The sequence below is a fragment of the Saccopteryx bilineata genome, chromosome 1, assembly GCF_036850765.1.
Source record: "Saccopteryx bilineata isolate mSacBil1 chromosome 1, mSacBil1_pri_phased_curated, whole genome shotgun sequence".
In the NCBI taxonomy this organism is placed as follows: Eukaryota; Metazoa; Chordata; class Mammalia; order Chiroptera; family Emballonuridae; genus Saccopteryx; species Saccopteryx bilineata.
The window spans coordinates 103,778,689-103,805,572 of NC_089490.1; the positions used below are offsets into that span (position 1 = coordinate 103,778,689).

General features: G+C 36.2%; 2 protein-coding genes across 2 annotated transcripts in view; one reads left to right on the forward strand and one right to left on the reverse strand.

The window, feature by feature from the left end:
- The window catches only part of NUP37 (nucleoporin 37), a 48,580-nt gene extending 24,048 nt beyond the window's left edge, over window positions 1-24,532 (reverse strand). Inside the window, exons 1-5 of the mRNA XM_066253133.1 lie at window positions 24,468-24,532; window positions 22,919-23,139; window positions 16,805-16,929; window positions 9,546-9,618; window positions 6,409-6,503 (exon numbers count right to left, since the gene is read on the reverse strand). Coding sequence (XP_066109230.1) covers window positions 6,409-6,503; window positions 9,546-9,618; window positions 16,805-16,929; window positions 22,919-23,074 — 449 coding nt within the window. The 5' untranslated portion in view covers window positions 23,075-23,139; window positions 24,468-24,532. The remainder of the gene's footprint in view (window positions 1-6,408; window positions 6,504-9,545; window positions 9,619-16,804; window positions 16,930-22,918; window positions 23,140-24,467) is intronic.
- Window positions 24,533-24,664: 132 nt separating this feature from the next.
- PARPBP (PARP1 binding protein) overlaps window positions 24,665-26,884 on the forward strand; it is a 58,739-nt gene continuing 56,519 nt past the window's right edge. The window contains exon 1 of the mRNA XM_066253134.1: window positions 24,665-24,682. The gene's annotated coding sequence lies outside the window, so the exon portion shown is untranslated. The remainder of the gene's footprint in view (window positions 24,683-26,884) is intronic.

The following is a 26,884-nucleotide window of genomic DNA, read 5'->3' on the forward strand; positions in this document are numbered from 1 at the left end:
TATTTACTGTACAACAGGACAAAGACTGCCTCACTATGTCTTCTTACAAAGTCATACTTGAGTACGTATATGCACTGTTTTGTTTTCTTTTTATAGAAATGTTTAATACAATCAAGGCACTATTATTTTTATATTTTGATAGGTTATATTTTGTATGAGTTTCACTTAAGATTATATGGTAGGTATTAAATATTTGTTAAAAACGGGGCATTGGGACTGATAAAGAACCACTGACTTAAATGAAAACTCAATTTTTTTTTGAAAACTCAATTTTTAAAGAACTTGCACAGATTACAAAATACTAAAACTAGATGAAATCTTATATAAAATTTAATTTGTCATTTTCCATAATTACATTTCACATGATGAGTAGCCCTTGGTTCAGAGTTTTAATAGCTATATACAGAATGTAAGAAAGACCTAGAATATTCTTAGATACAAATACCATCTGCTCAGGATAAAGTTATAAACTGTCACTGAGGCAGTGAGTAACTCAAGAGTGTAGGTGACCCAGACTGCTTGTTCCTCTACTTAACAGCTGTGTAACTTTCTAAAGGTACCTAGACTCTCTATTCCTTGTATCTTTACCTGTAAAATAAGGATGAAAATAGTACCTATCTCAGAGTTGTAGAAATTAAATAAATTTCCATAGATAGAGGCACTAAGAGTGGTGAGAATACAGTAAAGCACTCAATAAAATATTTAGTAATATTTCCTTATTAATATTGCAATTTATAATATAGAAAATAAATACCGTTGAGAAGCCTGACATGGTTCTGAAACCATTATTCACAGATGAAAAATAAATCAGTGATTATGGAGTCCCTAGCATAGTGACTGACACATGGTAGACACTTGATATTTGCTGACTGAATGGACTAATCTATATAGTAATGTATTTTGTATACATTTACTTATTCTAACAAAAGATAAGTGACAAGTTTTAATGGATAGACTGACATAGTAGTGCAAATGAGAATTATCTTCATTCTGTCTGATTCAGAATTTGGTAATTTTCAATAAAATATATAAACTTTATGAAACTGTTCAGTGGGTACACTGTTTTAAAATCGTGTTCCTTAGGCCATAAATCTAGCTGATTATAATATTATGTGTCTCTTGAAAATGCCAAAGTCAAACATCAAAAAAAAATATGCACAGATCAAAATACTGTATTTAAATGTTCATTTAAAATATTGGTACTGATTCAGAGAGAAATACTCTTTCTGCTCTTTATAGAACAAAATGTTAAGAATCTACATTACAAACCGCTCATATATTACAAATATGTGATAATGTAATATTGCTTTGCACAGGTTGTAACATTTTACATAATATAGCTTAGTGTTCAAGAAATTTTATTAACTTATTTTACTCATTTATCTTATTATTTAAATCATTTTAAAGTATATCATTTCGGGAACTTAGTACAGTCCCAACGCTATGCAATCATCACCACTATCTAGATCCAGAACATTTTTACTATCCCAAAAGAAAACACCATACCCACTAAGCAGACACACCTTCCTCTCTTCCCCTGCTACTGGCACCACTGTCTGTTTTCTCTCTATGAATTTGCTTATTCTGCATACTTTATATAAATGGAAACATAGAGTATTCAGTCTAGCCTCTTACACTTAACATAATGTTTTTAAGTTTTATCCATGTTGTAATATATAGCTGTACTTTCTAATCCTTTTTATAGCTGAATAATATCTAAATGATATACCATACTTTGTTTATCCATTTATTCATTGATGGACATTTGGGTTGTTCTACCTTTTGGCTATCGTGAGTAGTACTGCTGGAACATTCCTTCACAAGTTTGTGTTTGAACACCTGTTTTTAATTCTTCTGGGTATATATCTGTACCTAGGAGTGGAACTGCTGGGTCACTTGCTTAACGAGGAACTGCCAAACTGTTAACCACAGTGGCTGCACCATTTACAATTCCAATTTTTTCACATTCTTGCCTACACTTGCTATTTTCTGCTTAAAACAATATATATTTATCTATTTAGTTAGGTATCCAAGTGAGTGTGGAGTGGCTTTCCTTGTGCTTTTGATTTGTATTTCCCTAATGATATTCACCGTTTCTTCATGTACTTGTTTGCTTTTTAATGTTTCCTTTTGAGAACTGTCCATTCAAGTCCTTTGCCAACTTTTAAATTGGGTTGTAGGTCTTTTTTTTTTTTTTTTTTTTTGTATTTTTTCGAAGTGAGAAGTGGGAGGTAGACAGACTTCCCACTTGTGCCGGACTAAGATCCACCCAGCATGCCCACCAGGGGGCGATGCTGTGCCTATCTGCGGCATTGCTCTGCTGCAACCAGAGTCATTCTAGTGCATGAGGTGGAGGCAATAGAGCTGTCCTCCGCGCCTGGGGCCAACTTTGCTCCAGTGAAGCCTTGGCTGTGGGAGAAGAGAAAGGAGAAGGGGAAGGGTGGAGAAGCAGATGGGCGCTTCTCCTGTGTGCCCTGACCGGGAATCGAACCGGGGACTTCCACATGCTGGGCCCAAGCTCTACTGCTGAGCCAACTGGCCAGGGCCGGGTTGTTTGTCTTTTTATTTTGAATTATAAGTTACTTATATATTTTAGATATGACACACTTAACAGAGATATACCCTTAAGTTTTAAATTTTGATAAAGCCTAATTTATCTCTGTTGTTGTTGCTGTTATATGTGCTTTTGGTGTCTTATCTAAGAAGCCATTGCTAAATCCAAGGTCAGGAAGATATGCCCCAGTTTTCTTCTAAGAGTTTCTAGCTAGATGCTAAAGATTTTTCATCTAGATTAGCAAAGGATATTGGTCTGCAATTTTCTTTTCTTGTGATGTCTCTGTCTGTCTTAGTATCAGCATAATGCTGGCCTCATAGAATCAGTTAGAAAGTATTCTCTTGAACACTTCTATTTTCTGGAAGCATTTTAGAGATTAGTGTTGATTCTTCTTTAAATGTTTAATAGAAATCACCAGTGAAGCATCTTGTCCCGGGTTTTCTTTGTTAGGATGTTTCTAATTACTAAGTCAATCCTTTATTATAAGCCTATTCACATTTTCTATTTTTTCTTAGTTTTGGTAGTTTTGTGTGTCTGGGAATTTGTGCCTTTCATCTAAGTTATCTTTTTTTTTAAATTATTTATTTATTTTAGAGAGGAAAGAGAGAGAGAGAGAGAGAGAGAGAGAGAGAGAGAGAAGGGGGAGGAGCAGGAAGCATCAACTCCCGTATGTGCCTTGACTGGGCAAGCCCAGGGTTTCGAACAGGCAAACTCAGTGTTTCTGTTTCTAGGTCGACGCTTTACCCACTGCGCCACCACGGGTCAGGCTCATCTAGGTTATCTACTTGGTTGGTATATAACTGTTCACAGTATTCTCTTATTAGCCTTTTTATTTCTGTAAGGTCAGTAGTAATGTCCGCACTTTTATTTTTTGTTTGTATAGCTAAAGGTTTATCAATTTTGTTATATCTTTTCAAAAAACCAATTTTTAATGTCATCATTATTTTCTCTTTATTTTCATTGTATCTGTTCATTTTCCTTCTTTGTGCTAGATTTGGGTTTCCTCTGTTCTTTTTCTAGCTCCTCAAGGTGTAAACTCAGGTTACTGATTTGAGTTTTTGTCTTTTTCAATGTAAGTGTTTATAGCTGTAACTCCCTTTGTGCACTGCTTTCGTAATATCTGATATTTTGTATATTGTGTTTTCATTTTCAGTCATCCAAAAGACTTCCTAATTTTTCTTGTGGTTTCTTCCTTGACCCACTGGCTGCTGACGAGTATGATGTTTAATTTCCATTTTTCCTTCAGTTACTGATTTTTAGTTCATTTCATTGTGTTTAAAGAAGATGCTTTCTGTAATTTTGATCTTTTAAAATTTCTTTAGATTTATTTTGAGGCCTAACATATATTTATTCTGTAAAATGCTCCATGTGCACTGAGAAGAATATGTACTCTGCTGAGTGTTTTCTATATGTCTACTATATATAGTTGGTTCATAATGTTGTCCAAACTTTCTTTCTGACCTTCATTCTAGTTATTCTACTTAGCAGGTCTTTTTAAAGCTTGGTATCACTTGCACATAAAACTACTCCCAACTTGACACAGGCTTTGACTATGATTGGACAAGGGTTTCAGCACCAACACGCAGACTGAGACTATAAAGGCATTACTTTAGTACAGTGATAGGAATGATTCCTGGGATGCAAATGGCTTTGTGCTCTGCACCAGTGACATAGTTGCCATTTGGCTGGTGTCTTTACTTATAACTTGGCAATACTATACTTTGAGTTAATGATGATAGTCACACTGAAACATTTTTCTATTGTAGAAGAAGTCTTCTTTCCTTTGTTATTGTGAATATATGATGCTTACTTCTTTTCTTTACTTCAAACTTCTTGACTTACTTGTATCTTCTGTTTCTTTTAATAATCCTATCTATATTGTTTACCTTTTGGCTCAAGACATTTGACTTTAATGGCCAATCAAAACTATTCTGTACATCTAGCTGGTGAACTACGTTGATGAGTTCTAAATTTAGCTCCCTAGCTATTGCTACAATGATGTTATCAACCCCTAAATTTAGTGGCTCACAAAAATAGGCATAAATTTCTTGCTCATGGGTCTGTGGGAAGCTTTATTTCATAATACCAGATGGGGCCATATCTGCTCCATGTGTTTCTCATTCTGGGGCCAGTAGTCAACTAGGACATGCTCATCTTACAGCAAGGACAGAGGATAGTAGGTTAAGACAAACAAAGTAAAACATTTAAAGTGTCTGCTTGTGTCAGAACTGCTAATGTTACATTGGCTGAAACAAGTCACATGACTAAGTTCAACAGAGTAGGACAATCTCTTCCTTCCCGGGTGGGGGAGGGGAGCAAGTATTTTCTGAACAGTAACACCGTCAACCACAGTCTAGCAAAATAAGACAATTAGGGGAAACATAGTGAGTTTCTCAAAAATTTAAATTTCAGCTTAACTTCACTTTGAAGTTAAGCCCTTTTGTTCTTTTTAAAGTAATACTGTTCTTTCTCTCATAAAATTATGGTAATAGAAGGCAGTAGGACTTTTAAGATTCTTATTACCTAACAAAATAAAAAGTTGGAGACCCTCTGTCAGTCCTCAAACTTTTAGGACAATTTTATTAGCCTACAAAAATCCTTAAGTCTACTATAAAAAAAAAGAATAATCATCACAGACCACTGAATGTAACTCCAGGTCTCTGGCTCTTATTCACTACTCAGAGGGTATTCCTTGGCTCCCAAAGACACTCATTTCCCTCTTCTCAGGTTTCATTATTCCAAATGCATTCGATTAGGAAAGTCCATGTTTTAGAGAACTAAAATGTCATTCTTTATTTCTAGTGATCTAATCTGACTTTTATCTTAAAAACAGTCCCATTTAAAAAAAAATCCCATTTACTCTTCAGTTCTATATATAATCTTGGTTATGTAATACTTGGGGCCCTAAAATCTTAATGTCATATAAATCATTCATGTCCCAATGAAAATTTTAACAGGCAGTACATAAAGAATAATGGCTTCTGACTGTAATTTTAAAAAGATGAGCTATTACAAAGATTAAAATTTAAAATGTGGATAGTGGCTTTACTTCCAATATGAAAGGACACAAATTTAATAGTTTTATATGTATACAAGTGTTCATAAATACTAATGATTTTGTCATAACCTTATCAAACATTAAAACTATGCAAAATAGCAGTGGTTTTTTTTCTTTTTCTCATAGTACTGTTTAAAGAAACGAAGCAACTGGCACTGCTATAATGACTGATGCACTCATTTCCCTCCTGACTCCACCGCTTATTTCACCTCCTACTCTGGCTCTTCATCTTGTTTTCACTTGTGATATTCTCCAGCTTAAGGCACCTCCAAAATGTTATAGCTACCACATCTGTTCTGAACTGGGGGAGGGATAGACAAATGTGATACTGAAATGTATTCTATATACAGAAAACGTTATATAGGAACTTTCAAATTTGTAAAAGCACTCAATTTCTCATGAGTCTTGCTTTAGCAAATGAGATTCACAATTCATTATAAAACACTAACTTACCGGACAGGATCTGTGAAATAATTTCACAATATGGAAACTGCCTTTTATTATCCTACTGATCTTGCCCAGTATTGGAGAATTTGGCCCAATATATATTTAGATCTCATATATGTGCAAATATAAAGTAAGAGGCACCCATGAATCAGCAAGGGAACTTTCTAAAAGTAGGATGAGAACTTAACCCACCAGTTTTGAAACTCACATTTGTGTCATATTTGAAATTTACATAAAGTATCAGTTTGTGGAGTATCTATAGAAGTTACATTTTCTCTAATTTTTAAAATTTAATTCTTGTTAAAATAAAATAAAATTTAAAAATATGCTTCTATCATAAGCAACATACCTACAAGTATGATCATCACTCACACTTGCAATTCCTTGGCCTTCTTTGGGATCAAACACCAAACCATTAATGAAATCGGAATGGCCTTCTAAAACCTGATATAAGGGGAAAAATGAATAAGAACACAGGGGAAAAAAATCAACGATATTCCTATCTAATATTTTTACTTCACTGCCTTAAAAGCTTTTACTACATGCTCCTCTTTTCCATAAATATTTCTTAAGCAACTGGCTATTTTTAAAGTATGATTTATACACCCACTTTTCTGGAAGGTTTATTTTGGAAAGAAGCTGATTATTAAACACATTGCTATTAGCCTGATCTTTCTTTTTCTAGTATGCATTTCTTACAAAAACACGCATACTTTTTTTTTTACTGTACCTGTCCTCATATCACCTCCTTTCTCCCTTATTACATAAAGCTTAGATAAAAATTAAAGCCAGAACTTTCTAGGGGCACTGGGATAGAGTTCCCCTCAACTATTTACCTCATACCTACTGCTCCGCATACTTGCTGCTGCCTAATAAGCACATAGTATGAACCTGACCTTCTATAGTCTTTACTTACTTGTTCAATGTGACTGCCAGCACTGGACATAGCTAGTATTATAAGCCCATAATCAGAACAACCCACAAATCCGCTTCTGGCCACAGAAGGAACAAAGGGGAAAGTGCAAGGGAGAGGACTATGTGAGCAGGTAAGGTTCAATTAGTTTAAATCCTAATTGAAATCCTAACAGGCCTGTCAAGTAACAGATGTTTAAATATTTTAATGAATATTGTTCTTGCTACGTCCATTCATTCCCAAAACTCACATTTGATCTCCACTCTAAGATTTATAGAGTGTTTCTATTTGGAACTGCTACTATTTAGAAGTATATCATTAGAAAAAAAATTTTTGATTTAAACATTCCTGTGTAACTTTAACAAATTCAGATCCTCCAAATCATTCTTCAAAACTTATGCCATAGTCTACAAGACCAACTAAATTAATATGAATTATTCAATATCTATCAACACTAGCACATTCACTTTTGATGGGTCACAATTTTAGGTGCCATTTGTACACTTGGATATCACTGGTTCAGCCTTACACTAACTAGTATATATAGTAGTATACTGTACAATTGTAAACAGTCCATTGTATATAGCTCAGGGCATATTTTTTTACTATTTTCAAAATGATTGAAAAGGTTTATAGTTTATTTTTGTTTTATAAAATTATTCAGGTTTTTGATTTACTAAAGTCTAAAAAATACAATGTAATATCAACACAAACTGAGTGCTATTTAATTTCTTCCAGCTTTATCAAGATATAGTTGACATATAACACTGTATAAGTTTAAGGTGTACTAGATAATTTGATACACATATAGATTATAAAATGAATATCTCCATACTGTAATACCTCCATCACCTCACAAAATTTATTTTGTGGTGAAGACATTTAAGATCTCCTTTAACAGCTTTCAAGGATATAATAAAGCATTGTTAACTATACTCACCATGCTATATATTAGTCTCCAGAACTTACACATTTTGATTTGCAGTTTGTACCCTTTGACCAACATATCCCCATTTCCCCGACCTATCCCCCCAGCCTGATAACTACCATTCTACTCTCTGTTTCTATGAGTTTAGCTTTTTAAAATTCCACATATTGGTGAGATCCTACAGTACCATTGACCCTTGAACAATGTGGAGGTTAGGGGTTCTAATCTCTTGCAGAGTCAAAAATCTGAGGACAACTTTTAACTCCCCCAAAGTTTAACTACCCTCACTATCTGCTGGGGATTGGTTCCAGGACCCCCCACAGATACAAAAATCTGAGAATGCTCAGGTCCTCTATCTAAAATGGTGTAGGCCCTGACCTGTTGGCTCAGTGGTAGAGCGTCGGCCCAGTGTGTGGAAGTCCTGGGTTTGATTCCTGGCCAGGGCACACAGGAGTAGCGCCCATCTGCTTCTCCACTTTTCCCTCTCTCCTTTCTCTCACTCTCTTTCTTTATCCCCCTCCCACAGCCAAGAATCCACTGGAGCAAAGTTGGCCTGAACACTGAGGATGGCTCCACAGCCTCCGCCTCAGGCGCTAGAATGGCTTCGGTTGTAATGGAGCAACGCCCCAATGGGCAGAGCATTGCCCCCTGGTGGGCTTGCTGGGTGGATCCCAGGATCCCAGTTGGGCGCATGTGGGAATCTCTCTGCCTCCCCACTTCTCACTTCAGAAAAAATACAAAAAAATAAAATAATAAAATAAAATGAATAAAATGGTGCAGATAAATGTATACAGTTGGCCCTCCACATCAGTGCATTCCCAGTGGTGGATCAAAAATAGCTCAGGTATTTGTTGAAAAAAATTCTTGTATAAGTGGACCAGTGTAGTTCAAGCCTGTATTTTCAAGGGTCAACTGTATTTATCTTTCTCTGACTTATTTTACAGAACTATTTCTAATACCAATAGAAAACACACATATAGGGCTTACTATGTACAAAGCATTGTTCTAAGTGTTTTATACAAATTAGTCCATAATTCTATGAGGCAGATTCCATGATTATCCCTATTTTAAAGATAGGGAAATGAACACAAAGAGATTGGGAAGGTAACCAAAGTCACAGTTATTAAAGTGGTAGAGTTGGGCTTCAAGCCCAGGTGGTTAGGCTCCTGTGTCTGTGCTTTAAATCAATTTGGAGTCCTCCCTTGCACCAAACTGTACTGGTCATTTGTTTGTTTCAAATTTTTCTTTTCTTTTTTTTATTTTTTGATTTTAGAGAGAGAGAGCGTGAGAGAGTGGAAGAATGAGAGAAATATCAACTTGTTGATCCATTTATTTATGCATTCATTAGTTGTTTCTTGTATGTGCCCTAACTGGAGATTGAACCCGCAACCTTTGGGACGATACTCTAACCAACTGAGCTACGCGGCCAGGGCCGTTTTCTTGAAGTTTGGCTTGTATTCTACATGTATTCATGTCTTTTATATTGCTACTATACCAGTTGTGAATTTGTAATTCTCCCTTATTTGCTGTGCCAACCTAATATTTTAATTTAAACTCATCTTAAATTAGGTTAAAACCAATTTAAAAAAGCAAAATATGTTTTAAAATAAACTATAAAATTAGAAATTATACTTGTCAAGCATACCTTGTATTCATTTTTATCTTGCAGATCCGAAGTAAACAATCTAATTTTCCTATCAGCAGCTGAAGTACAAAATCTGAAAGCAAAAGAAACAAAAACCCTCACTTTTAGTGTCTGTATATAAGTTCTCTACTCATCCCTTCCAGATCCCCCCTCCAGGCACCAAACCTATTTTAATAATTCATAATCATGCCTTCTTTTAAAAAAAAGGGGTATGCTGTGACTCTATCCTAAAATATGTTATAAAGCCACTACTGAAAGTAGAAGATAATACATTTTTTTAAAATACAAATTTGGTATATTCTGGATTTGTCTTTTCATTAATGAAAATGTACAATTTTATTATAAATCACCATACATATTTAACTTTTTAAGTATAAAAAGATGTGGTTTAAAAGTATCTAAATTTTAGCTAGGTCAATATTAAATATTAAAACTATCATTACATATCAACCTTAGTCTTTGGCTTCTTCAGTTACTCATAAACCTTATTTTTCTATTCCTCTATATAAATTAAATCAGATGAAAGATGATTAATATTTTATACCTATAAAAGAGGGTATATTTATATCTACTAAGAGCTGGAGTTATATTTGTACTGACCCTAAACTTTAGTAAGATATTTTTTAGTAGTTCATCGATTTATAGCACATTAAAAGACAAAATCTAAGCAATAACTATCTTTAACTAGTTTGCCTCTAATCCTATTTTTTTTTTCTTGTGGTAGACACAGAGAGAGTCAGAGAGAGGGACAGATAGTGACAGACAGACAGAAAGAGAGAGATGAGAAACATCAATTCTTCATTGCGGCTCCTTAGTTGTTCATTGATTGATTTCTCATATGTGCCTTGACCATAGGGCTTCAGCATACGGAGTGACCCCTTGCTCGAGCCAGCAACCTTGGGCTTTTTATGCCAGTGACCTTTGGGATTGTGTGGATGATTCCACACTCAGAGCGAGTGATCTCAGGGTTTCAATCTGGTGACCTCAGTGTTTTGGGATGACACTTTATCCATGGTGCCACCACCAGTCAGGCTGATCCTGAAATTTTTAGAGTCTCAGCATGTCAGATTATGGCTGAAGAAAGAATAAAAATTATATTTATATATTGAAAAACAAAGTTTATTTCTGCTTTTTTTAGGTGAATAAGTATCAAATAGATCCAAATTTATTTAGTTTTGACTATATTAAAGTTAACCACTTTCTTTGGCAACTAATAAATTTATTTAATAACATTTAAATTAAATAAAAGCAAAGCTTCTGATTTATAGACCTGAATGTGTTGGTTGATCTCTGTGACCATACTTCTTTTCAGTAATTGGGGAGGGGAACATGGAGGATTCCATATATATACAGATGTATCTCTCTCTATATATAATATATGTCTAGCTATATGTGCCAAAAAGAAGATATATTTCATACATATAAATAAAAGATAAAAAAAAGTATAAAACAAAACATCTACCTAATTGTCTTCCTTTGAATGATCCATTATTATTTTGGGTATTCATTTATTTCCCCCCTCAGAAAAAACTCAGGAACAAATTTGCTATAACATTACTAATGTGAGGGACTTTCTTAAAGCAGATTTTCTCAGTTATGTTATAAAGAAATCACTGAAAAATCTGTTCATAATCTCATCTCTAAAACAGTAAAGGCTACTTTAAAAAGTTTTTAAAAGAAATATCTTAAGCAAAAGTTTGTAAAGAAGGTATTACTATAAAATGAGATCAACTTCAGTAAAAACATAGTGAACAAAGGAGTTGTAAGAGTCAGAGTATCTTTACTGAAAAGTAATCAGTGAAACCAACCACAAAACTTTATGGCCAACCTTGTGTTGTTCTACCTTCCTCTAAATCTTTACTGCTTATTTTAAACATGATAAGGGCATTTAAGCCTTTTTTTTTTGTTTTTTGTTTTTTTCTGAAGCTGGAAACAGGAAGGCAGTCAGACAGACTTCTGCATGCACCCGACCGTGATCTACCTGGCATGCCCACCAGGGAGCGATGCTCTGCCCATCTGAGGCGTTGCTCCATTGCAACTGGAGCCATTCTAGCACCTGAGGCAGAGGCCATGGAGCCATCCTCAGTACCTGGGCCAACTTTGCTCCAGTGGATCCTTGGCTGTGGAAGGGGAAGAGAGAGAAAAAGAAAGGAGAGGGGGAAGGGTGGAGAAGCAGATGGGCCCCTCTCCTGTGTGTCCTGGCTGGCAATAGAATCTGGGACTTCCATAGGCTGGGCCGATGATCTACTGCTGAGCCAACCAGCCAGGGCCTTAAGCCATTCTTTAATTAAACCAGAAAACCTCGAGAACTGAAAGAAGGTATATAGATGACCTTTTGTCATGTGGGTATTGAAAAAGAGGAGAGAGAGAGAGAATAGAATAGAATTTAAGGCAACTAAATGCTAAAGATAAAATATATTAACAGTTTCTTTCTAACTGTAAGATAAAAGATAATGATGGTAAGGTAAGAGAGATACAAAGTTATACCTCAGTCATCTTGATAGAATACTATTCAGACATGAAAAAATACTATTTACTGTGAAATACTATGAAAAAAATGTGTAGTAAAATAAGAAGTATAAATACTTATATATGCAGCCTGACCAAGCAGTGGCGCAGTGGATAGAGTGTTGGACTGGGACGCAGAGGACCTAGGTCAAAAACCCCGAGGTCACCCACATGAGAGTGGGCTCATCTGGTTTGAGCAAGCTCACCAGCTCGAACCCAAGGTTGCTGGCTTGAGCAAGGGGTCACTTGGTCTGCTGAAGCCCCACGGTCAAGGCACATATGAGAAAGCAATCAATGAACAACTAAGATGCCACAACAAAGAGCTGATGCTTCTCTTCTCTCTCCCTTCCTGTCTGTACCTATCTGTCCCTTTCTCTGTCTCTCTCTCTGTCTCTGTCATACACACACAAAAAAACTTACATATGCAGTTTGATCAAAACTGTATAAAATTATGAAAAAAATAGAAAGGGTATTAGGTGCATAGGTGGCATTTAAAAATATTTGTGTTTTCTAAACTTGATATAGTAAGCGTCTATTACTTTTTTTTTATTTTTTTCATCTTTTTTTTTTATTTTTTTTAAATAAATTTTTATTAATGGTAATGGGATGACATTAATAAATCAGGGTACATATATTCAAAGAAAACATGTCTAGGTTATTTTGTCATCAAATTATGTTGCAAACCCCTCGCCCAAAGTCAGATTGTCCTCCGTCACCCTCTATCTAGTTCTCTGTGCCCCTCCCCCTCCCCCTAACTCTCTCCCTCCCTCCCTCCCATGTCCTCCCTCCCCCCCCCACCCTTGGTAACCACCACACTCTTGTCCATGTCTCTTAGTCTCATTTTTATGTTCCACCAATGTATGGAATCATGTAGTTCTTGTTTTTTTCTGATTTGCTTATTTCACTCCTTATAATGTTATCAAGATCCCACCATTTTGCTGTAAATGATCTGATGTCATCATTTCTTATGGCTGAGTAGTATTCCATAGTGTATATGTGCCACATCTTCTTTATCCAGTCTTCTATTGAAGGGCTTTTTGGTTGTTTCCATGTCTTGGCCACTGTGAACAGTGCTGCAATGAACATGGGGCTACATGTGTCTTCACGTATCAATGTTTCTGAGGTTTTGGGGTATATACCCAGTAGAGGGATTGCTGGGTCATAAGGTAGTTCTATTTGCAGTTTTTTGAGGAACCACCATACTTTCCTCCATAATGGTTGTACTACTTTACAGTCCCACCAACAGTGAATGAGGGTTCCTTTTTCTCCACAGCCTCTCCAACATTTGCTATTACCCGTCTTGTTGATAATAGCTAATCTAACAGGAGTGAGGTGGTATCTCATTGTAGTTTTGATTTGCATTTCTCTAATAACTAATGAAGCTGAGCATCTTTTCATATATCTGTTGGCCATTTGTATCTCTTCCTGGGAGAAGTGTCTGTTCATGTCCTCTTCCCATTTTTTTATTGGATTGTTTGTTTGTTTGTTGTTGAGTTTTATGAGTTCTTTGTAAATTTTGGATATTAGGCCCTTATCTGAGCTGTCGTTTGAAAATATCAGTTCCCATATAGTTGGCTGTCTGTTTATTTTGATATCAGTTTCTCTTGCTGAGCAAAAACTTTTAATTCTGATGTAGTCCCATTCATTTATCTTTGCCTTCACTTCTCTTGCCATTGGAGTCAAGTTCATAAAATGTTCTTTAAAACCCAGGTCCATGATTTTAGTACCTATGTCTTCTTCTATGTACTTTATTGTTTCAGGTCTTATATTTAGGTCTTTGATCCATTTTGAATTAATTTTAGTACACGGGGACAGGCTGTAGTCGAGTTTCATTCTTTTGCATGTGGCTTTCCAGTTTTCCCAACACCATTTGTTGAAGAGGCTTTCTTTTCTCCATTGTGTGTTGTTGGCCCCTTTATCAAAGATTATTTGACCGTATATATGTGGTTTTATTTCTGGGCTTTCTATTCTGTTCCATTGGTCTGAGTGTCTATTTTTTTGCCAATACCATGCTGTTTTGATTATCGTGGCCCTATAATATAGTTTAAAGCGTCTATTACTTTTAAAATAAAAATATATAATTTATTTGAAAAGAACAAAACTGTCATGTCAACTTGGTCTAAAACTATTGTTTTTAAAATAAATGGAGGATTAATGTTTTGGTTTTATAATTTATATTGGTACAGTTCCAAAAAAGGATTTGAGACAGCTAATCAAAAAGCTATGACATAAAAGATGACACAATACAGCAAATCCATTAAAAAGAGGACAGGAAAACAGGTGCCAAGAAAACCACGGGAAGATGATGGTTTCTATAGCTTTCAAAATCTGCTTGAGAATGCAAAAAGACTGCTGACTGACCTTTCTTGAGCTCCAGAGTCTCTGACACTTCCTTTTAATATAAAAGGAAATGAGCCTGACCTGTGGTGGCGCAGTGGATAAAGCGTTGACCTGGAAATGCTGAGGTCGCCGGTTCAAAACCCTGGGTTTGCCTGGTCAAGGCACATATGGGAGTTGATGCTTCCAGCAAATCCCCACGTTCTCTGTCTCTCTCTCTCCCTTTCTCTCTCCTCTAAAATGAATAAATAAAAAAGAGAAAAAAAAAAAGGAAATGGGCCCTGGCCGGTTGGCTCAGCGGTAGGGCATTGGCATTGGCCTGGCATGCGGGGGACCCGGGTTCGATTCCCGGCCAGGGCACATGGGAGAAGCACCCATTTGCTTCTCCACCCCCCCCCCTTCCTCTCTGTCTCTCTCTTCCCCTCCCGCAGCCAGGGCTCCATTGGAGCAAGGATGGCCTGGGCGCTGGGGATGGCTCCTTGGCCTCTGCCCCAGGCGCTGGAGTGGCTCTGGTCGCGGCGGAGTGGCGCCCCCTGGTGGGCAGAGCGATACCCCTGGTGGGCGTGCCGGGTGTATCCCGGTCGGGCGCATGCGGGAGTCTGTCTGGCTGTCTCTCCCTGTTTCCAGCTTCAGAAAAATACAAAAAAAGAAGGAAAAAAAAAAAAAAGGAAATGAACAGCACCCTGGATATTAATAATGACATATGTATTTTGGTAAGAGCTGTTGTATAGGTTATTCAAAATTCAGGTAGCTGATACCTGTAAAAGCTTCTGGAAAAAATCACAGAATAGCTTCACAATCCTGTTGTAGGTGAAGATTCCTTAGTAGGAATCTTAGGTAGAAAATAGAATGCACATGAAGACTATCATTACTAGTCATCAGGAAATGCCATGTGGCACCAACAAGAATGGCTAAAATTAAAGATTGTCAAGAATACATGCCAGAGAGTAGGTAGAGCAGGTTGGACATCTTTACAGTATTGGTGGGAATACAAAATGGTAGATGGTACTTTCTTAAAATATTAAATACACATCTACCCTATGATTCAGTAATTCCACTCCTAAGAGAAATGAAACCACCTATCCACTAAAAGCTGTATACAGAGATGCCCATAGCAGCTTTAGTAATAATAGCTAAAAATTGCAAACTGTCTGATGTCCATTTATAGGAAAATGAACATACATTGCAGGATATTTATACAATGTAATGGAATACGCCTCAAAAATAAAAAGAAATAGACCACTGGTATGCACATCAAGGGTGAATCTTAAAAACATTACCCAAGATACAGAAAATATATTCTGTATGACTCTATTTACATGAAATTCTAGAATAGGCAAAACTAATTTCTGGTAACAGAAACTTGATCAAAGGTTGCTCTGGCAGGGGATGGGTGCAAGAATTGACTGGGAAGGAGGACAAGAATCTTCTGCGGTGACAGAAATGCCAAGTATTACCAGTGGGTTATACAGGGGTATGTAATTTGTCAACACTGATGAAATTGTACTCTTTAAGAGTGAGAATTTCACTGTATGTAAATTATCCCTTAATTAAAAAAATTAGGTTAGTTCAGTCAGAGTAACTTGTGATTGGCTAAATACTATTTATTAAGAGAAGGCATATCTTTTAGATGTTGTATTTATGGAAGCAAAGTTTTGTAACAAACCTTAAATAATTTGACATAATTGACCCTTGTGAAAGAGGTCTTAGCAGGTAGTGTTATGTTTTTTTAAAAAAGATTTTTATTTATTCATTTTAGAAAGAGAGAAGGAGAGAGAAAGAGAGAGAGAGAGAGAGAGAGAGAGAAAGAACGGGGGGGGGGGAGAACAGGAAGCATCAACTCCTATATGTGCCTTGACCAGGCAAGTCTGGGGTTTCAAACTGGCGACCTCAGTGTTTCAGGTTGATGTTCTCTATTCACTATGCCACCACAGGTCAGTCCGGTTTTTCTCATAAAGTAATCTTTCTTTTCAAAAGTTTTTCACAACTAAAGCCCAAAGATTAGATTAGTTTTATGTACTGTCAAACATAAAAAATGTGACCTTGGCCTATGTATAGGGTAGTAAGGTTGATTAATGACTTAATCAAATTTAGTTCTTTTAACAGTTATACTTTCAATAAGTGGTGAAACTCAGTGAAGAATCTGTGAAGACTTAAAATGATTTGGATGTCAGGTAGACAGCTTTGTCAGAGGCCCAGACATGTGCTCAAGGCACCACTGCCATGGCTGAATATTTAAACCAAAAATTCAGACAATAAGCCTAAATTATGAAATAACAGCAAATGTTAAAATACCTACTACTTAGAGTTGGAGAAATGAAAAGAGAGGGAAAAAGTCCTTAATGACCAAAGGCATCACATCATTTAACACAAATGATATTAATAAATACTGCACTTAATAAGTTTAAACTTACTTGACTACTGGAGGCAATGAATCAAGTCTAGTCTCTGGGCTCCAAGCTATGCCATCGACCCTGACTCCATGGTGAATTGTTTGCAGTGTTTTAAACTGAAGTCCTTCAATATCTGCTTCTTCCTCCTAAGCATACACAGTAAATGTTTTAAGGCATGAGAACAGACAATATAATACTCTGTATTTCATTACAATAGAATTTACCTGGAGGCCATGTTCAGTAAGTCCTCAATGTCACTGATAGGTTCTTGAAAATGGTAACTTTAAGAAAAATGACGTATAAGAAAACTAATTTACTGGAGGCTAACTGATATAAGTTCTTATGACATATTTTTGGTCATAAAAACATTATCAAACTTCTAAACAAAGACCCAGAAAACTTCTAATATTGAACATTAAAATGTGAGCTATGTAAAAAAGATTAACAAATAAGATAATGAATTTCCAATCTCATTCCAGTTTAGGGTTGTGGGTGGCTAGAGCCTCTCCTAATAGCACAGTACAATGTAGGAACCCACCCTAGACAAGATGCCCTTCCATCACAGGGACACTCAACACCCTCCACATTCGCTTAGAACAGGACACCATAGATACAGCAATTCACCTCACTTGCACAGCATTGGGAGGTGGGAGGAAAATGGAGTGCCCAGAAAAACCCCACAGACTTGGGGATAATATTCAAACTATACACAGAATTGATTTTTCCCCTCTCATCAACTTATAATAAAATGACATTGAACTAAAAAGACATTATTCAAGAATCTGCTGTATCTCCTTTTGAAAAGTTCAAGAGCAAATGGGGTATGGGATTTAACTGGTTCATTGAATAACTGTATTAAAAACAAAAATCCAAGAGTTAGCATCAATAAAATCTCACTAAAGGATCTCCTAAAGCAGCCTCACAAACTATGGGTCATAGGCCAAATCTGGTCTATGGCCTGGTTTTGTATGGCCCATGAGCTGAGAATCACTTTTATGTTTTCAAGGAGTTGTAAAAAACAAAGACTAATCTGTAAGAGAGTCTTTAAGTTGCTGGCAGAGCCTAAAATATTTATTATCTGGCGCTTCACAAAATAAGTTTACTAGAAAACTCTTTTCTGTAATAAAGATGTGCTTTTGAGTGAAGAAAAATGACCTCAGAAGGAAGGCCTTAGACATAAGGAACAGTGAGTAAAACAATCAAAAGCAAACAGGTGGGTAAATGTGAGCCACATAAAACAACATCAAATTTGTGGGTTAAAATACAAAGAAAAATGATAGAGAACTAAAATACGACAACAGTGGAAGTCTGGAGGGGGAGATAATAGTTCATGTGACAAAGGTCCCTATTTAGTTTGTGAAGAAGTTCAAGATATTAATTCTGACTTTGTTTAATTAAGTATGCAAGTTAAGTGTTTCTGGTAAACATTTAAAGAAGAAAAACAGGATGTAAAACTTTCAAACTATCAGGGAGGGAAAAAATAAAAGGGGGAGTAGCAGAACAGGCAGCAGACAAAAAATATGTATATTACAGCATTTTCAGTAGTAAAAAAATTAAAAATAACCCAAAATATCCAATAGAGGAATAACTGTAGTATATTTATATTATAAAACACCATATAACAGTGAAAATAAATTAAATTGAACAAGGAGAAAACTAACAAATATAATGCCAATAGCAACAAACTGGAGAACATAATACAGAATAATTTCACTGATATACAGTTTAAGACATGAAAAGCAATATATTGATTCACAACACCTACACATATGGTAACTCTATAAAGCAATCATCAAAACGAAATCTCAGACATGGTAACTTCTGAGGGAGATGAGAGCCGGTCAGTGAAGTACTCAGGGAGCTTCCAAAGAACTGCCAATGTCCCATTTCTTAAGCTAGGTATACAGGGATCTATTTTATTATTATTCTCTGTATCTTATATCGATAGCATATATTTAAAATGCATTTTATAAGCTTAGAATACTGTGATTTTAAAAATAAACCATGGTTATGTTATTTAAATCAATACCCTAACTGGATTTAGAAACTAAAGTAAAATTTTTTATGGCAAGTTTGCCCAAGGAATCTTTGTATTAAGTGACTATAGTTATCTTTTATAAAAATTTATACTATTATAAAATATAATGTAAAATCTAGAGCAGGTGAGACTTGGTATTTAATGGAATTCATGTGTCTCCACAGAATGGAATGATCTGAAGGCTTGTTCTAAAAATTCTCCAGAATCTAAATGCAAAGTTTTATAATGTGTATTTTCACTGAATCCTAGTGAATGTGTTGATTTTTCCAGACTAGCCTTTGAGATCTGAATAAAGTCATTTCACAAATATATTACACTTCTCTTTATCTAATTCAGACATGCCTTGAAAATAAATTTCAGGTGAACTTACAGTTAATAGCAAAAAGTCTTTCTAGAAATGAAAAAAGAATAAAAATGTATTTATCAAGGAAAGAAAAACACTGTCAAATTTTACTACTTCATAATTTGTGTGTGTAATAATTTATCATAGCTGACTTCATAGTCTGGGTTACCTTTTCTTTTCTACAATTGACAGATCAATCTTCCAAAAATAAAGTTTTTACCATTAAAACACTTTATTTTGCTACTATAACAATCGTGTTGACAATTAGGTTCACTAATTTGCTATCCAAAGTGTATATGAAGATATTGTGTGGTCTTAGGGGTAAAGAAATCTCAGGGACTGTACAGCCTGAGCTTTATGCATTACCAGTAAAACCTTTTTTTCCTGGCAGCAATGTCTGCCATTGAGCCAACTAAAAAACCAGTGGGTGGGTGGGTGTGTGTGTGTGTTACAGGCAGAGACAAATGCTATTTTGGGTGTAGCCAGTATTGTATAGGTAGGAAATTAAGATACTTTGGAAAACTTGCTATAATACAAATCACTATACAGGCCTCCAGCATATTGGAGGTTGGGGCTAAGCCACGTTGAGGAAAGGGCTATTTTAAGGATTTGAAATGGGCAGGCAACCCCACCACACCCAGTTAAGGCCAAATAAAGAATTTTAGTTAGATGAAATTGCCAGGTTTACCTAGTCTACTTCTTTCACTGAATGCTTGAATCTCTAGTACAACATCTGAAAAAGGAGTTTGTACCCTTCTCTGAACACATTCAGTGAGAGGGAACTAGCTGCTTTTTGGGAGAGCCTATTTCATTAAGGTAGATCTAATTATTAGAAGAGTTCTCCTTAATAGTAAACCAACATCTCTTTCCATGTAAATTCTACTCATGACTCCAAATTCTGCTCTCTGGAACCACAAAGAGTAATTCTAATTCAGTGATGGCAAATGCCTAGCCATAGCTGATTCCTCCTAGGGGAATACTTGAAGAAGGAGTTTTGGCATTAGTCTTAAAGAATTATAAGCAACAACTCCACTCAAATAGAACTGATAAATAACACGAAATACATTTACTATTCTTAGTCTAATCCCTCTTTTATGTGACAGTTGTAAACATACCACTCTGAAATGTGGCTTCAAGTACATCACCTCATTTGAATCAGAATACTCTGCTGAGAAAGGAAGTAAACATTAAACACTACTTTCAATTTATAGAGAGTATTCTCTATAATGTAGAGCTGTGCTATCCAATATGGTAGCTACAAGCCACATGGGGCTTTTAAGCACTTGATATATGGCTAGTTAAGCTGAGACATGTACATTTTATTATGTGCAAAATCCACAGCAGATTTCAAATACTTCATATAAAAGAATATAAAATATCTCATTAATAATTTTTATATTGGTTATACATAAAATATTTTGGATATGCTAGGTAAAAATATTAATTTCATCTGCTTTTCACTTTCCATAACGTGGTTACTACAACAGTTAAATTTATTTTTGTGGCTCACATTATATTTCTATTGGAGAGCACTGAACTAGCTCCCTCTGGCAGTTTAATCATTGCATGGATTCATGGGGAACATCTAGGTGATTAAAAACTGGAAGTCACAATGATCGCTTTTAGCTCTATCAATCTATCATTTTAAGACTTTATATTCATCTTTATTAAACTTTAGCTATTCAAGTTGGCTCATTAATTCAATCTATTATACAATATTTGGATTCAGAGTACAGTCTGACATATACTATGTGTGCAAAAGGTATTTGTTAAATAAAGTCTGCCATCCAAAACATTACGTATCCTTCTCAGTTCATGTTCTATATAAATCGAATGTGCTTGTTTAAATCAAGTGTTTTCATCCAAGTCCCAGTAGAGGCCTTAATTCATTATTGATGACCTCTGAATAGACTCAGAAACTTTCATTCTCCCTCTCCCCTCTACATAATGGACTTCTATAGAAGTTTTCTTACTGTACTGCTTTACACTTAAAATCTCCTTGAGGACAGGGCCCTTGATTTTTTAACATGTTATCACCAGTTCCTGCACCAGATCTGCACTTTATGAATATTTGACAAATACATGACACCAATCAATACTATCATTCAGCTTAAATTTCCATCTTATTCAAAATAACACTATGAGATTCTGAGAAAATGTTTTGAAGTTCAAATTCACTTTATTGACAGTGTTTTTCTACCAATCTTAGAATGATTGATTGCCTTTCAGAGAGGGATGTGGAAATCTTTCAATTTGATTTACCTTTACTTAGTTTTTCTCTCAAGGCAAGAGGAAGGCATAAAACTGGGTGCTACAGAACTTAAAGGTACTAACATGACAGAATGAGAGCAATGTTTAATAGTGTTTAATTAGAGATAATCATGTGACTTTTTACAATCCTAACCTGGTAGTCCAGCTGAAGTCAGTCTGAGGGTCACATTAAACCTAAAAGCTAGAAATTCCTATGCCAACCCTAAGAGAAAAATGTGGAATAATATTAGAGCTCTTGTATCTGCGCAGAAATCAACAAATTGAAGGTATTTTAGTCATACCTTCCCCTTGGGATAAATATGCATACAATCTAATTTTATATAACTTTATACATTTATTGCTCTGTAAAGTGCTAACTTAAATTACATTTATGATGTCAAAACATTGTGAGACACTAAACTTCCTCCTGAGTAAAAGAGGAAATATTATTTATAATGTTTATAATAAAGTTATTTTAAAGTTTTGAAAATGAATCGCTGTCAAATTTCTTTATTGCTTAACTTTGAGAAATACTGCTGTATGAATAATACTCTGGTAAATGCAAGATTAACAAGAGATTCTGATAGCTGAACCCTCACTGTTCAAAGACTCCCTTACACGTAGAACTAGCTTTCCTGTGAGAAAACATGATGTGCTCACCATAAAGCAATCTGAAATTTGGTGATTAAATATGAGGCTGTGCCTGAATGTCACCCCTGACAAAATCAATGACAACTAAAACATAAATATGTATTAAATGTGCCAGATGCCTTCCAGGAACTTCACATGTACTAACTCACTGAACTCTCACAAAACCTTATCATTAGTTTCCTCCTTTTTATTTTTATTTATTTATTTATTTTTTTTTAGTTTCCTCCTTTTTATAGAGAGGTTAAGTACCTGCTCAAGGACATATAGCTATTAAGAGGTAAAGCTAGGCAGGAATAAAAATGTAGGCATTTTGGCTGGGGTTCATTGTCTTAATGACTATGCTAAACTGCCTGTTTGATTAATATGATCCTATATGTTATATAGTCTATAGATGCATGCTTTAGATGTATTAAAAGTACAAGACCATATTAATAGGAAAGCAGAAACTCATGATAGCTATAACACCTTCTGGAGGATCATTTTTAGGCACTCAACATTAGTTTGTTTCCTATCTCAAAGTGGAATGCAGAAAAATTGCATTAAATAATTAATCTCATTTAATTGTTTCCCCTATACATACTAACGGTCAGTTAGACATAACCTTCAATTACAAACTTATTCCATTTCTAATTGTAAGGCAAAAAAGAAGCCTTGAATTCTTTTACAGTTAATGTTGGGCCAAATCTCAGGCATAAATTACTGAAACTGTCTCTCTGTAGATCTTCATATCACTTAAAAAAATTCTAACTGAATATACTTTCAAAGTTTAGCAAACGTTTACGCAAGTTTTCATAAACTTTCTTGTCAGTGAAATATATCTTCACTATTATTCACTGCAATTTTGTACACTAACCTGAAATGTACACATGCCAATGACCACGTAATTATTGCCACCATATGCAATTAGATTTCCTGAATCCCCACTGTCAAAAGGATTAAATTCTACCACATGCACATAATCTTCACAGTCCACAGTGTAGGCAGCGTTTCTTGTGGCATCTTGCTTCATTTTGTACGTCAAAGCTTGAGTAGTCGTAGAAATTAAATAGTCTTCTACTGGACAAGGTCAGGAAACTGTGAATTATAGCATAGATAGAATTAGAAAGGGTCAAAATGTTACTCACTTTCAGCAAATGATCAAAATAAGAATGCAGTGTTGCAAAGGTCATAGACTACTCAAAAAAATTAAAAGTTCTTATTTAAATACTTTCTGAATACCTGCAGAGTAAATCACGATAATTTTGTTTAGATTATCTAAAAGATATAGCAAGTACTTTTAGAGGAAAGCAATTTAATAAATATATTTACAAAAAATTAATGAATGACTTGACTTTGGGTGATGAGTTCACAACATAATCAACAAATGGTATAGAAACCTATGTACTCTTATTGATAAATGGCACCCCTTTAAATTTAATTTTCTAAATAAAGATTTAAAAATTAAGGATAGTATTTACATAGTTCTGCCATATTAAACATTTTACTGACATTATCACATCAAATATTTGCGTAAACCAAAGAGGGAGATATTACCCATGGCTTCTGTTTTACTGGTGAAGAAATCAAGACTTTTAGGATGTTAATTAGCTTGCTAAAATCATATGATGAGCCAGAATTTGGAAACATTACTATGTGTTGGACTCCAGTGCTTGAGAAGGAGCTCCCGATGGAGCTCACAATCCAGGAATAGTTATAGTTGTCTTAAAAGTGCTATAACATAAGCAGATAAAAAATAGAGAATATGGAAGGAGTGCCAAAATGTGACATAAAAATAATATTCATAAGACTAGGCACCAACTTCAACTACCCTGGCATGGCCTGGTGTGCACTCTGGAAGTAGCATTCCCAGATAAGACTTAAGGATTCTGGAGGGCTTTAAATTTTTTTTTTTTTAGTTGGACGCAGGAGTTGTCTTGAAAACAGTTGGGCTCGGTAAGGAACACATCAAATACACCACGACAAGGATTTACTGAGAAATCAAATGAGTTCCACTTCAGTGAGCCAATAAACTAGTAATCTTATAAGTGGGCATCCGAGACTGGGCATTATCTTAAGGTGACCAGCAGTTGGGATGCCCTCAGAGTGCAAAAGATTCGGTATTAGGATACTCGGTCCCCTCTACTGCTCGTTAAGGTAGTGCCCAGACTCCACATCGGAGTTTCACAGTGCACAGCGGGCTGGACTGGCCCCCTGTAAAACTGGAAGGGTACAGGAAGGAGGGAATAGAAGAAATTCCTGTTAGGGGCCCAACGCCTCTCCCTGTCCCAGGCAGGTCTCGCGAAGTACCGCTCCCACCTCCCCGAGCCCGAGATCGGAGGGGGGAGCCGGGTGAAGAGCCGCCCAACGAGTACGGGGCGATCGGTAGCAAGTCGACGCGGTCCCCTGGGCTCCGTGATACGCACCGAAGGGCGCCGAGAATAGGCCAGAGGGGAACAAATCTCCACTGGGGGTTGATGCAGCTCGCGGGATTCTGCTTCCGGTTCAGGGGGCGGGAGCGGCGATTGGCTCTCCTGCTCTCCCGCGAGATTTAAAAAGTAACCCGCGACTACTCAAACATCTGCGTTTGAGCTGGACCTCATTTCTGTTGGTCAGTACTTCCCGGCTCTCCCCCAGACAGGTGAGTCTCGCCTCTTTCTCACCCATCCACCACACGGTAAGTAATGATTCAGTACTCGGGTTTTTCGGTGACAGAAAAGCGAATATGACCGTTTAAGGTATTTGTGTTTGGATGTGTTGAACAGAGTTCACAGTATCTAGTAATGGGTGGAGCTGGAAGGCTGAGGCGCACTGAGGACTACTTAGATTCATTAGGTAGGCGAGAAACTGGAGTTCTAGTCGCAAAAGCTACACTCTGTCCTTATTATATCCTTCTAAGAGACATTTTGAACCTGTAATCTGATAGTGACAGCAGCAACGACTGCCATTTCTTTATTGAGCACCTACTAAATACCCGACACTGGGTGGATTATTTAGTTGTCTCCCCAACGTCTCATAATTTTATGGAGTAGGCGATATCTTCTCCGTTTAGCAGATGAATAAATATATGTTCATCAGAGATTTTAAATACTGAAAGACACAGCTAACACATGGGAAAGTCTGGATGTGGACCTTGGTCAGTCTGACTCAAAAGTGTTGTTCTTGTAATCAGTTCACCTTTCTTCCCCAATGACAGTTTCCTGTCTCACAACTTTTGCTCTGTGCTGCTTGGAATCTCCGTTTTGTTTTTGTTTTTAAACAAGTGTTTATCATCACTGTCTCCTTCTCCCACTGTTATTTTATAGTGTTGCCTGACATTCAGATAGCTTGTATATTCATTGTCTCATTGACTCTTCATAACTGCTGGAAGGTATTATTTGTTTTCCATTTGATGATACACCTTCCTAGGCAGTCAGGTGTGAAGCCAGTTAGCTACTGGAGGAGTTGAGACTAGACCAAGGTTGCAATCCTGCAGCACTGCCTGTTTTTTGGCAGCTAGTTCCCAAGGAAAGAACGGATTTTACATGTTTAAATGGTTAAAAGAAAAAAAAAGAAGGATGATATTTTGTGATGTGTGAAAATTATATGAAATTCAGATTTCAGTTTTTATTACATTTTGTTGAAATTATTTGTTCATGTATTGTTTGTGGCTATTTTCACACTGCAAGGTCAAGTTGAGTAGTTGTGACAGAGACTGTATGGCTTGCACTTCTCAAATATTTACTATTTGCCTCTGAATGAGACTTGGCTCTTACATGTTCTAGGCACTGTTGATATTGATGCCATTTACTTTTTACAAGGAAAATTTTTCACTCTTTTTCATTTTTCAGTGCATGGAGTTGAGGCAGGGAGAGGTGAGTGACATAATTGTCAAGATCTCACAGTTAGTGGTAAAGCCAGGATTCAGAAAAGTCTAATTCCAGATTTGTCTTCATTCCTAGTAATCTGAATTTAGTACCTTTATTTAGTTACTTATTTAGAGAGAGAAAAGAAACAGCCAGAAAGGGAAAGACATGAGAAGTATCAACTCATAGTTATGTTACTTTAGTTGTTCATTGATTGCTTCTCATATGTGCCTTGACCAGGGTACTCAGGCCGAGCCAGTGATCCCTTGCTCAAGCCAACAACCTTGGGCTCAAGCCAGCGACCTTGGGCTTCAAGCCAGCGACCGTGAGATCATGTCTGATCCCACACTCAAGCTGGCACCGCTTGCTCAAGCTGGCAACCCCTCGCTCAAACTGGCAAGCTTGGGCTCAAGTTGAATGAGCTCGCACTTAAGTGACGACCTCAGGGGCTTTGTTCCTGGGTCTTCAGCGTCCCAGGTCGATGCTCTATCCACTGCACCACCACTGGTCAGGTTGCACTCAGTACCTTTAAATAACACTAGTTAGTAATTTACAACTAAAGATTTATTTCAGGCAAAATGATTATATCACCAAAATGTTACTTTTTCACTTTCTTTTTTTATTTCTTATAAGAGATGATGGTATTTTTAAGGGGAGTATAGTTATTAGGCATTTGCTAGTATTTGTATTTATGTAGATACTTTAATTTACAGTCTGAATAAAAATTTACATACCTGTAAATTACAGTTGCATCACTAATTGTGTCTGTAAGTTATTACTTTGTAAATAGCATATGCCCATTTTCTCAATCATAGAAAACCAAGATATATAGCCACATCATTCATGTGGCTGCAGTTAATCTGGCAGGTAGAGTAGGGCTTGATAGTCTTAAGTAGCCTGACTGGACTGTCTTTGAGTTAATGTTGGTTGTCAGTTGAAGCACTTTGGTTCTCCTTCAAAAGGCTTCTCCAGCAGGCTAGTTTAGACTTCTTTATATG